The sequence below is a fragment of the Trachurus trachurus genome (genome assembly GCF_905171665.1).
Source record: "Trachurus trachurus genome assembly, chromosome: 20".
Taxonomy (NCBI): Eukaryota; Metazoa; Chordata; class Actinopteri; order Carangiformes; family Carangidae; genus Trachurus; species Trachurus trachurus.
Window position 1 is genome coordinate 15770091 of NC_139911.1, and position 12624 is coordinate 15782714.

Sequence of the window (12624 nt, forward strand, 5' to 3'; positions counted from 1 at the left end):
ACTGCATTAGTTTCAACTTCAGCTCCTTTCTACAATATGTGTTTTAATTAGGATCACAAGTAAAGGAAAAGAATATACCAGTACACTGAGGCCAGTGCCAGCAAAGCAAGAGTTAATAATAAAGCAATTTATTTGCCAAATAAGAATGCCTATACAGTATATACAGTACATACGACAGTCTGAATACTACCAGGAAAATGCTTGGCAAAACAAAAGTAGATCGACTCCCAGACTGCATGGAAAGTGAACAATCATAACTGTATTTTGTAACACACGCAATGATATAACGAGGGATTCCTGACCCCTCTGGGCAATTAAATATACACATTGCATTACCTATATAAAACAACAATAATCTGTACACCATTGTATGTAAAATACGATTGCACAACCCAACAAGTCCCACAACATGTCTATATTTGAATTCAAGCAAGGCCTTGCTGCTTAATCTTGATAAAATAACATAAAATAATGGAACTCTGTATTTTGGCAACTCCACTACCACTCGACAGACGTTTCATTCTCGCTGCTGAGGAGGAAGAGTTCTCCCGTGTCGATTTTTCCCTTGTTTACCAGTAAACACATGAAAGTGGTTAATACACCCGCTAATGTGATGATGCAAAACTATGAGAACTGTTGAAAAGGTCGGAAGACGAAGGTATTTACGCTGATGGATGAACACTTGGGAGGTGCATGGCTTTCTTTACAGTGTGCATTTTTAATGAAGTGTAGGTCGACGTGGAGAAGACCCCGTCACGCTGACTGAAAAGTTCAAGTTCTGTGGGGAGAACCTCTGAAACCAAACCATAACCAGGTCCTCTCTGCTCTCCAGCACTGTAACACTCAGCGGTCTCCTCTTCAGCAAAGGTCCACGTGGAGGTCGGCTTTACCTTCCCCTGCCGTCAAAGAGTTCACTCCTGCTCCTCCTCCTCCTCCTGGAGCTCCTCGATGGAGTCCATCTGAGTCCTGGTGCACACCTCGCTCATCGGGGCCGAGTCCTCGCCCTCCACCACCAGCTCGTTGGACATCTCGTTGTTTTTCTGAGGGGACGGCAGATAAAGGAATGAAAAACACATTCTCTTAGGCTCTCTGAGGTAACGGGGGAAGTGGAACTGCCAAAAAAATAAACAATAGTACCGTTTAGAGCGGTTTAAACCATTGTTGTGCTAATCTTACTCTTGGTAAGCTGCAAAATAGAAGAACATAACAACTGGGTGAGTAACCCTATCCTCACGTGCAGATCTGAGTATTTAGGAGCACATAGATCCTCCTGAACCTGTTGACCTCATTACGGTCATGAAGGGACACAGGAAAGGACTCAAACCTCAATATATAGAAATTAGGGGAAAAATCAAATTGGAAAGTTAATAATATATATTCAGAGAGAGGATTCAGACAGTTTTGCAGTAGTCAGTCAAATACTGGACTTTCTAAAGCCCTAAATAGAACATATCATGTAGCACTGTATCTTTCCTTACTTTATGGGTATTATAAATCAGGCACAATGAATAAGTAAAAGGTTTGATGAGAATATCAATGAGATATCGGCCTGGTAAATATACAGCTTAAAGCAGAAAGAGTGGGAAAAGGGAAACAGCTAGCCTGGGGCTCTGAACCTCTAAAGCTTGCTAATCTGCTTGTTGAGTCTTGTTTGTTTAATCTGTACAAAAAACTGTGTCAAACCGCACTTTGTGGTTTTACGTGAGGACGACAGATAACCAACCGAAACCGCGTCGGGCCAAGAAAGAGTCAGTCACATAATCCCCTATAGTAGAAGCACAGCTTGTCATTTTTCCAGTTCAGTTACAAGATATCACATGTTAATCAGCCCTGGTATCGTGCAACGTTCGTGTGCGGCGGTTGCATGCATGTCTGTCAACTCAAAACTAGTTCCCTGTCATTATAATTAACGTACGTCGTTAATACTAAAAACTGAAAAACAAATGATAGAGCTCCATATTGAATGGACATGAATGAAACCCATATTGACCTTAATTCTCAGGAAGAACCTTATTTGCTAAACTATATATTACTTATTTAAATAATGAATCATCATTGGACACAGTTAAACAAGCTGGAGGCTGTTGACACACATGTCAGGAAACTGCATCAACCTGGTTAACTGGAATCTAGGCTCTACTGAGAAAACTTAATAAAAGAGTGACAGCTGCTTGGACTGCATAGACCTCTTCTTCATCGTAACTGTGTGATAATCTGGATGAATAGGATGTAGCAAGGCCATCTGTTTGATTATTGGCCCACGACTAGAAAAGCCTTTCACATGAAATGAATTGAGAAACAGTTTCCTGAGACACAATCAGCAAGACACAAACTGACAGTACAGGAAGTAGAAGAAAGTGACAACTCTGCTCTGAGTGCCGCGTGAGGCCACATTCTCTTTTAAACCACTACAATACAAACTTCATTGATAAGGACGAACTTGTATTCACACACAAAGATATTGACAAGCTGTGTAGATAAAACGCTGCACGAATTGAGAGGCTTCAGAGATCTTTTCCTTTGTTTGTGTTCATGGTTGAATCACTTTGGATGATGATGTAATCCCTGACGACCGAACGGGTTGATCATAAGTGAGAGACACACCTGGCTCAAGTGGCTGCTGATGAGATGTGCGGAATTAGAAAACACATTAGAAGGTGGGTGCTATCCAGTGTGAGGTGACCTCAACCCAGGTGTTCTCACCTGTTGTCGATAAACATAGCACGCTGCTATGGCAACCATTGTCGACTCCCCTATGAAACCGGCCAGGAGGGATCCAACCCCGAGCGTGGCCCCGTGAACCCTGAAATAAACAATTACAGTGAGTTTTCAGTCGTCGCTGCCTTTCATGCAGATTATTTTACAGCTTTAGAGGTGTAGAGGAGTTCGTTTTCTAATCTTCCTCCTGCTTGGTGCTAAAAATAGGACATACACACGTACATTTTACCAGAAAACTGCACAATACTGTAACAATAACAGTACGCCTGAGTCACGGTGCTGACCTTTGTGACCCTGACAATGTTCTCTGAAGTGTTGACTTACCCCATATAAGGCAGCACAACTAGACTGGTGATGAGGACAATGATGCGGAGAACTGAGCTCGGGGCCAGCACAAAGGTCTTTTTCAGGGTCATGAGCCATCCAGTCAAATGAGCCCGAACAGTCACTGCAAACACACACACACAAAGTGGAAACATCACCCCACTGGTCCGAAGCTACGCCCCGGTGGGTTAAAGCCACAGCAGGAAGGAAAATGCAGCTGGACACTGATGCTGAAAAACATCAAATCGAGTGTCTTACCTGGCAAGGGAAAAAAGGAGAAAATTCGGAGCGGGACCACACACAGCTCAGCGAAAGTATACTTCACTCCAATGACATCAACTAGGATCTTCTCTGATACATGTGGACTCCAAAACACCACAAAGCAAAGCTGGACACAAAATGAGCAAAAGCAAATTAATTTTTGCGTTCGCTGCACCACAATAGAGTCGCCCAGCACGCCTCATTAGATTTCATTAGTTCATTAACTCAAGGGGTTTCGGATTGAATGTAGGCCTTTGAAGCTCACATAAAACAAGCGAGCGAGCAAACACATGACAGACAATGTAATTGTTTCTAGAAGCAGTTGCCGAGGCACGTGCAAAAATTACCAAAGCGTCTCTGAGCTATTACTGTGTGATCCGCAGTGTTAAACAGAAGTATAAACCTGTCTGATCTGAACATGAATACATCCATTTGTTGTATAATTGTATACAGATCATTTCCCTCCACTCCAAACTTGGGACAAGCATCAATGGCCCTTGAGACCCATAAAAGGTGCCTTTCTGGGCCTGCTCTGACTGACTACATTGCACTGACTACCCTGCTGGCTGCTGGCTACTGCTGGATGTTTTTGATAGATGCCGTCTCGAATTTTTCTGCAAATTTATTCCACAAGTGTTTGTTTGAGGACACTGACTGACTCATTGCATTGCCGTGTCAGATGCTTGCAACACACTCATCTGCAAAAAGGCAAAGTTATCATAATAGCCTCTGGACTTTCCAGTTGTCTGCGCCCACTTGTACTTCCTTCTTGTTCGTCTGAAAACAGAGCTGATTTCATTCTTGCCTTTTCAGGCAGATTACATGTTACATTCAGGCAAGACATTGTGGTGAACCTCTTCTCCATCCTCCTGTCTGCCCAAACATGAGAAGTCATTTCAGGATTACGTGACAATGGCAAACAAAAGAGTCCGTCTTTCCACTGGTGTACCACAAGGATCTGTGCTTGGTCCCCTTCTCTTTCCATTTCATACCACCTACAGTAGTTCTTCTTACCATTCTTATGCTGATGATACCTTACTCCATCTGTCAAATTGTTATCTGGAAAATTTACTTCTGACTGTCACCTTTAATCTCTTTAACAGGCTAAACTCCAGCTGATTTCAGCCAGTCCTTCTGTTCAGCAACACATTAATATCAAGCCCAGCTCCACCTCACTCTTTCCAGCAAGTCTACAATAAGTCATGTCTGACGATGCATCTGTCACTGAGTCAAGTCAGATCAGGCATTATCCGTTCAACACTGGTCATTTCCCGTCTTGATGTCTGTGACAACCTTCTGGCAGGGCGGCCAGCATGCACAATAAAACATCTGCAAATGCTCTGGCATGCACCAGCACATCTGGTCTTCAACTATCCAAAAGCAGTTTATGTCACTCCATGCTTCATCACTCTCCTCTGTCTTGCTTTTTGCTACTCACATTAATGTCACATCACAACTGTTTAGCCTCGAGCACAGTAGGCCTACCAAACATGCTTGACTCTACAATTTCGGTTTATGGATCTTCTTGTTCTGAGATGTAAAACAACTAGTAATCCCAGAATTTTTGGTTGAGGTGGTGGAGTGAATGATCACTTCATTCAATCAGCTTTATCATTTCCTCCAGTTCTGTCTTTGTAATTTGCTTCTTACTCAACTGACATGCTCTGTATATCTCTCTCCATGCACCTGCAACCTCGAGATAAAGTGTCCACAGAATGAGTCACTGTAAATGTACATTCATTTTATGCTGCTGCTAATGCCGAGTCAGAATTTATTCTAAGAGAAAAGAGACAGAGGAGAAAAGATATATAAAAGATTGAGTAAATCCATAAACATTTCATCCTCTCACTGTTTTAAGACTCAGATAACAGAAAATGGTTGATTGCACAAAACCCTTTGATGTGGTTTTATGAGTTTTGATCCTCTCAACCAAAATATACCTAGGGATTACTGTACTTGTCACTGATGACTTCATTTGGCCTTACCTAACCACCTTATGATTTTAGCAAGATGCAGACAGATAACAACTAATTTGTGTGGCTCAGGCGACAGCGCCGTCTCCCCTGACTCAGCTGTGGCTTCTCTAAACAAGGTGAGACTTCCACACTCACTGTCTCCTCGACAAAATCTGTTTTCATGCTATGAAATTATTTGTCACGGAACATTACTCATTTCCCTTCTTGAATACACTATGTCTTCCTCTTGCTGTTTCTCGTTCTGTTGTCTTTCCTTCATCTGTAATCAGGACAAGTCCTGGCATGTGGGCCGTCAGCCTGTGTTCTCACCAGCGCTACAGGCCATACCTATCTTCCTGTTGTTCTGAGCTGTGCACACACCCTCACATACATGTTTACAGCGCTGGGATTCCACATCTGGTGTGCCATTCTCCTCCTCCTCCTCCTCCTAAAAAAAAGACCCAACCTTGGCCACACACTTCCTGTTTTTCTTATTTGAGCTGTTAAGACGACTAACTGGGGGAAAGGCTCCCTTTTGCTGCACAGAAATTCACTTTGAATCGTTCAACAATGAGTGCAAGGCAGACACGATCAGAGACTGTATTGTTGTGCGTTCCTCTACATCTGTGGGCAGTGGATTTTTCAAATACTGCTGAGAAACATAAACACGGCATTGTGCGTAACGTGACTGACTGCACCACTAATTATTACAGTTAAATAAATAACAGTAAAGTACACCTGCGAGGGGCTTCAGGAATGTGTTAACCGATATGTTTTATGTGAATGCCTATTTTATTAAGCCCTTAAAGCTTTGGGTTGGACTGTCGGAGTGAGGAACAAAAGCCCCTCAGCCTCTTCACAAATTCCACCCTAATGTGTCTCCCTCTCTGTGCAACCTGAAACCACGACAGGACAGCTAAGGAAAAGTACATTCAGTACAACTTGCAACCAAGCTGTTAACCCCCATCACTTTGAGCATTAGTGTACAGCTGTACCAGCATAATGAACTTGTCTTCAACATGAGACCTCTTTTTTTTCTTTTTTTTTTTAGTCCCTAAATTTATCCCTGAGAAAACACTCCAGTGTAAAAGAGGGTTTTGTGGTAAAGCTCTGACCGACATTGCCTTTTGCAATAACTGTCAAATTTGTTTACGCATAGCAGTAGACCGGTTATGTCAGTTTTACAGCTGAGCCTTGACCGACATACCAGTTATCTGTGTACAGCAAGATTAGAAAAGTGGAAACATAACGTGAATATAGCATGACACAAATTATGCTAAATTGCATAATTGCATTTAGAGGTTAACATGTCTAACTCGGGATCTGAGGTTTTGCAAGGCACCGTGGTCAGACAGCTGACACCTACTGTAGGTAAAAGGTCAGGTCTCAATGAAGGACATTTATGTTGTAAACAATGCTTGGGAGGGACTGACTCATGAAAACTGAGACTGTAACTTTATACTACATGTATCAAGTGTCAATGTGGGTCTACACATCACATCTAGTCATCAGAAATACCTGCAAAGAAACTGTGTGGTTATTCATTATTTCTAATGCACAAAACATCTGAAAGTAGTGAAAATGCTTGAAACTATTTTGCAGATCCGTCTTTTTTTCCTGACTAAAAAAACATGTAGAATATCCTGCACATTCTCACAAACAGAAGCTAGAACCAGAAATGATTTAGCAGTTGAGCTTAATAATATATAAAAACATGATAAATCCATCAAAAAATCTATCGCAGATTCATAGTGTGCCGATTGATTTTCTTGCCACAGCTTTGCACTGCAGCCAGAGGTTTAGGAATGTCTCCACACACCACAACACCGACGCCACAAAAACAAACCGTCAACCACACCTTCTTTCTGAATCTGTTCATCTGTTATTCTGAGAACATTACCAGTAAAATTATGTGACTACGAAAAATAAAATATAAACACCCTCTTCCTCATCTTACCGTGAGTGATAGGGCCAGACAGCAGAATGTAAACTTTTTAATATGGGTCTTGGTGACGGGACTGCTGGCGTTCATCTTGTTGCTGGGATTGTTCTGTTGGTGGGAAAAAAGGGGCATTAGTGGCAGTAAACTGTTACCACCGCGACACAAACACACACGCAGAGGGGAAGTGTGGTTTACCTTGTCAAAGGCAGGGTACACGGCTCTCAGTTCGGTCAACCAACCGTAGGGCATGTGACCCACGGGGTATGTGGCTGTGAGCACAGCCACGGCCTGCAATGACAGAGATTCACCCGCTATAAGTCATCCGCAGCACGCCGCCACGTTTTAAACGCTGAAAATAACCACACGCGCCACACACGGCTAAATTAATGACAGGTGTCTAACAATAGACGGACATGAAAGCCCACGGTCCCGTCTCTTCACTTTCCCAGCAGTGTGCGGTTTTTCACAAGTTTACGATTGGATAACAGCCTTGAGCTTGTTATTGTGCCCCCGAACAACAACGGCCAGTGTCAGGCTTTAACGCAGGAACAGTAGGGCCATGTCGGAATGTTTTCACTCAGTGTAATCATGCCCTGAGTTTCACATGAACATGGTGAATCACCCAAACCACTGGCAGCCAGTGTTGTCAATGATTTCCAGTTCATTCTGGTAAACAGCTATGCATTGTCTCTAGTAGTTAGGGTCTCTGTAAGCCAGAAAGCTCCAGAGGGAGTTTGTTAGCGTCTGGCATTTCATCTGCAATAACTTGAGGGGAAAATTGGTCCACTGGCTTCTCTTAGCTGTAAAATCCCTCTTTATGACCTCTTATATCCAACAATAGTCTGTAATACTGGTACAAGTAGCGGTATTAAATAATATGACAGCTTAAATGTGAAAAATAAAACTTTAGTTTGTAATCCAAAATGAAAGTTGGTCGTCATACTGACAGAGAGGACAATGTTTTCAAAAGCAACAGCCTAGATAGGTTTTGGCAGATTAAATCCCTGATACACCCACCTCTGTGGCCTCATGGGTCCCCTTGAGGTCACGAGACACAAAGAGGTTGACGATGGGTCGACTGATGCGCTGAGTGGCCAGGATGAGGGCCAGGGGCCACCAGAAGCTCAGCATCTTCTTGATGGTGGCATCGCCCTGCAGGGACCAGGACAAACACAGTAAATCTGTCCTTTTCCCCCTTTTTTGTCATTTCAGTTTTAACAATTTAACAGAAAAAAGGCAGCACTTACCCCCACATCGAGTCCACTGGAGTCTGGGATGGTGTCGTGAATGTTACAGTAGTAACCCAGACCGACGATGCTAAAACGGACCAAGGCACCCATATAGAGGGAGAGGATCGGGATGAGTAACGGCTCCACGCACTCCAGGTTACTGTGGAGGAGAATGGCCACGAACACAATCTGCAGGGAAGAAGGAACAGAGCTAATTAAACACTAAAAGGACAGATTCCCTCTATATATAAATAAAATACCACCAAATGGATCTTGTTACCTGGGCCACAACATCGGAGATCGAGGCTGAGCCTACTATGACGCTGTACTTGTGCTTGAGGAGTATCCCTGCATGAATCCACGCCTTCAGACAGAACAATGGACAAAGATGTTCAACCCGGGACACCAAGAATTCAGCAACAAACAAAAGCTCTATTTGGGTTTATTTCCTCAGCTGGGAGTCAGGCTGGATGTCTAGCTTTTGAAACCAGCCTCACCAGAGGATTATAAACCATCTATTGCTGGGGTCAGATGTGTGTAAATCCATCGCTTGCATGATGAAATGTCTGAACACTTATGCAGAAATAATCCTGGCGTACTCCACACTCACCATCGCATCCAACAAAGGGAATGCAGCCAGGTATAAGAAAGCCTTTCTCGTCTTGTTCCCCACAGTGTCATCCACGTGGTGGAGCTTATTAATGATGTAGTACCCTAAATCTGTGTAAGCTACAGAAAAAAGAAGAGCAAACCACAGGTAAGCAGAGGATATTTTCATTCAGGGATTGTGCAAGACCTTTCAGCGAGGACGGGCGGGGGTTAGCTACAATAACAAAACTTTGGGTTTGCCACAAGCTGCCAAAAAATTCACTTTTACAGGATGTGGTATAGGCCCAGTGTGTCATCATAAGCGCACAAACAACCACGTAAACACACACCTATCAGGATGTGCAGGGTGAACGCGATGGCTCCGGCCGCCACCATGCAGAACACAGCCTTCCTCCGGTCCCTCTTGCTGTTGACAAACACCAAACCCACATTCTTGAAGTCACTCATGGGCCCGGTGAAGAACTTCATCAGGGAGTAGGCCAGGCCGTAGCTGGCCAGCATTTGCACTGCATCCTTTTTGACTGTGGCTATGCCCCTGTTGAGGGCCTGAGGAAGGTGTCAGAGGGAGAGGTGTTAGAGGAAGGACACTGAACTTTAGCTCTCCGTTTACATCATTTCTGCATTAAAAAACAATAAAATGCTTACATGAGCTTTACAGGGATAATAAAAGTAGACCTTTGGCTAGAGCAGAATAGTGATATCATCATAATGTCTGGATAGGAAACACCCACTACACTTTATCCAAGAAATATTTCTCTGTCCATTTTACCCTAAGAACTACTACAGCTGCCCTTTCCCTTTTAGGACTGTGTGCTATTTATACTAGCTAACAGAGCCATTACATAAGCTTAATCCTGACATTTCCAAGCCTCAATGTGTTTTTTTCCCCTTTCTCTTTCTGTCTTTTTTTTTTTTACTCTCACACTATCTGACCAGTGTCCCATGGGTGAGGACAGAGGCCAGACCAGTCCTGAGAAAAAGCAGGAAACGTTCAGACGGGAAAATTAGATTATTATTTTTTTTATCTGTGTGTGAATCGAGCTCCGCCATCACCATCATCTCCACAACAACACAGGCCCGGGTTGAGCTTTACTGATTAATCAGATGACAGGCAGGTGACAAGTGACAGTGAACGCCGCAGGAGCGTTTTTTAGTGACAGAAGTGACGACGTTTCTTTTTATAACATCTCAGGATAAACACGGGCCTTCGCCAGAGAGAAAGAGGAAGACAGAGAGAGAGAGAGGAGAGAGGGTCCACACGTCTCTCCTCTTCCTACATAATGCATGGAAAATAAAAAATAAAAAAGCCTGAATGGATATCTTCACATCACCTCCCAGTGTATCCGCTAAGCTAGCTGTAACGTTTAACAGTTAGCTACAAGCCGGTCATCTTCAAACCAACAAACAAGCCCCCATACACCGGAGGGAGAGGGGGTAGGGGGAGGGGGTGTCGGTGTTTTCCGGAGCCTAAAACACAGATGCTCCGGTTGACATACGGAAAATAAACACGCAAAAAAAAAAAAATGTTAAAAATAAAAAACCGTTAGCCGCGGCTAGCCGAGGCAGAGCCGCGGTGCTGCGTTCAGGGGTTAACGTTATTTCACCGTTACTGTTATTGACCGAGAGCGCAGAGACGTTACCTGTTCCCCGAGGTCGATGGCAACATTGGTGATGGCCAGAGGCACCAGGAAGCGGATGAGGGGCCAGTAAGGACTGAGGGATGGAAACTCCACCATAGTACAAGCCGGGCTGACAGAGCGAGGGGCATCTGCCTCGGTCTTGATTGATTGAGAAAAAAAAAATCAAAGACGTTGCCGGCTGGGGAAGGCGATCACAGCTCCGGGGTTTCTAGAAGAAGGAGACGGAGAAGGAGACGGAGAGGAGGAGACGGGGAGGCTGAGGCTGAGGCTGTCGGACCGGGGCAGCGGCGGCAGGAGCCCGGGGGGCGCTGCTCCTGTGTCGGCGGGCAGCGGCGGAGCGTCACGGTGCGGCGGCTGCTGCTGCTGCTTCGGTGCTGCTGAGCGGAGGCGAAGGTCAACGGAAATTTCAGACGGGCGCATCTTCCCCGCAAATCATGGTGGAGGGGTGGAGGGGTGGAGGGAGGGAGGGAGAGGCGAGGTGACAGGAAAAGAAAAAAAAAACAGCGCCGAATTCAAGCGTGGAGGCGTCCTGCGTTATCGTCGTCGGGAGAGATTTAAGGGGAAGGCGATGATAATCCCGGACCGGTTAGATTAGTTTTCTAGCTCCGCATTTCACTGCGCCTGTGCTGTGCTAAAGCGGTCTGGTTGGTGTCGACCCTCCCCGAGCCTCGAGCCCACTGCTGCTGCCCCGCACGTGGGCCTGGCATCCCGGCCGTGACATCATCACCGAGTCCAAACCTGGTTTTTATTTTGACTGCGTATACACACACAACACAACACAACAGGGGCTACATAATGTGTGTTTACAGTAACGCAGCACAAAAGCGCATAGAAACACTATTACTCTGATCTGGCATCTGGTCATTTGACTGGTCATATGAAATAAACACACATTATCTCATTGTTATTACCTACTGTAGCTTACATGCAGACAAATATTTGGAAAATGTGAATGGAGTTTGGTACAGTCTTATCCAATTAAACACTGGCAGCTGGATATACATGGCAAACAGACACTCCTTAAAAAATAATAATGTGCCTTTACGCAGCTAAACAGACTAGTTTGGTCCCATATGGGTTTTTATCTTTGCGCTGTGCCCTTCCTCTCAGGAAAGTAATTATAGGAAGGATGAACAGATGAGCTGTGATATGGCAAAAGCTGGAGAAATACAGACCCCTAGTGGGGGGGGAAGAGAAAGATCAGTTCTAAGATAAATTATTTTTAGTGTAAATACATGAAATCTAAAAAAAAAAAAAAAAAAAAAAAAATTTAATGGCCATAAGTATTTACAGTGCAAAATAAAACGTGGTAAAACGACCCTAATTCTATTTATGTATCTTCCCTAATTCTGTGATTTGTGGTCATAAAGCGTAATAGAAAAAACGTGGTTTTGTTCATCTGCATCACAAGACCTGTCTTAAAGTGTGCATGTGTGATGACTGGACAATCAAGAAAAGCCACATGACCCCTTAAATGTGCTTATCTTACCTTATATAGAAGTAATTCATATCAGCTGATACTTAGCCTACTGTTACTATTGTATATTTTATATGGCTCATATACCACTTGAGTGTTACTGAATTACCATGCCCAACTTAAATCTAGAAATTCCTATGTAACCCATAATCAATCAGGCTAGCACATTGAAAACAAGCTGTTTTAATGGTCAAAAACTCATCGTGCATTATGAAGAGTTTGGTTTTGCAGACAAAACTGCAAACAGTGCCTATGTAAATATATGTACTGCAATGTGTATATGTAACATAAGTAAATACATGTATTTCACAATGTTCACAGTTTTTGTTTTTTAATAAGGATCAGAGAAAAAAACTAAACTAATATTAATCAAGGTCTTATTTTCTAGGGTTTTTGAAGGTTGGGGTTAATAGGCTCATGTCACAATCAAACGTTAATATGAACATCTTGGTGCAAGTTTTTTTTTTAA

At 43.6% G+C, this 12624-nt stretch overlaps 1 protein-coding gene across 1 annotated transcript; it reads right to left on the reverse strand.

The window, feature by feature from the left end:
• Nucleotides 1-67: 67 nt before the first annotated feature.
• Nucleotides 68-11377, reverse strand: ankha (ANKH inorganic pyrophosphate transport regulator a). The gene is made up of 12 exons (XM_083995404.1): nt 10679-11377; nt 9368-9584; nt 9040-9158; nt 8710-8793; nt 8448-8618; nt 8218-8352; nt 7396-7488; nt 7216-7308; nt 3301-3430; nt 3043-3166; nt 2704-2803; nt 68-1040 (listed from the first exon to the last, which is right to left on the reverse strand). The coding sequence occupies exons 1-12, from the start codon at nt 10772-10774 to the stop codon at nt 912-914; spliced, it is 1491 nt and encodes a 496-aa protein (XP_083851530.1). The 5' UTR covers nt 10775-11377; the 3' UTR covers nt 68-911.
• Between the last annotated feature and the right edge of the window lie 1247 nt (nt 11378-12624).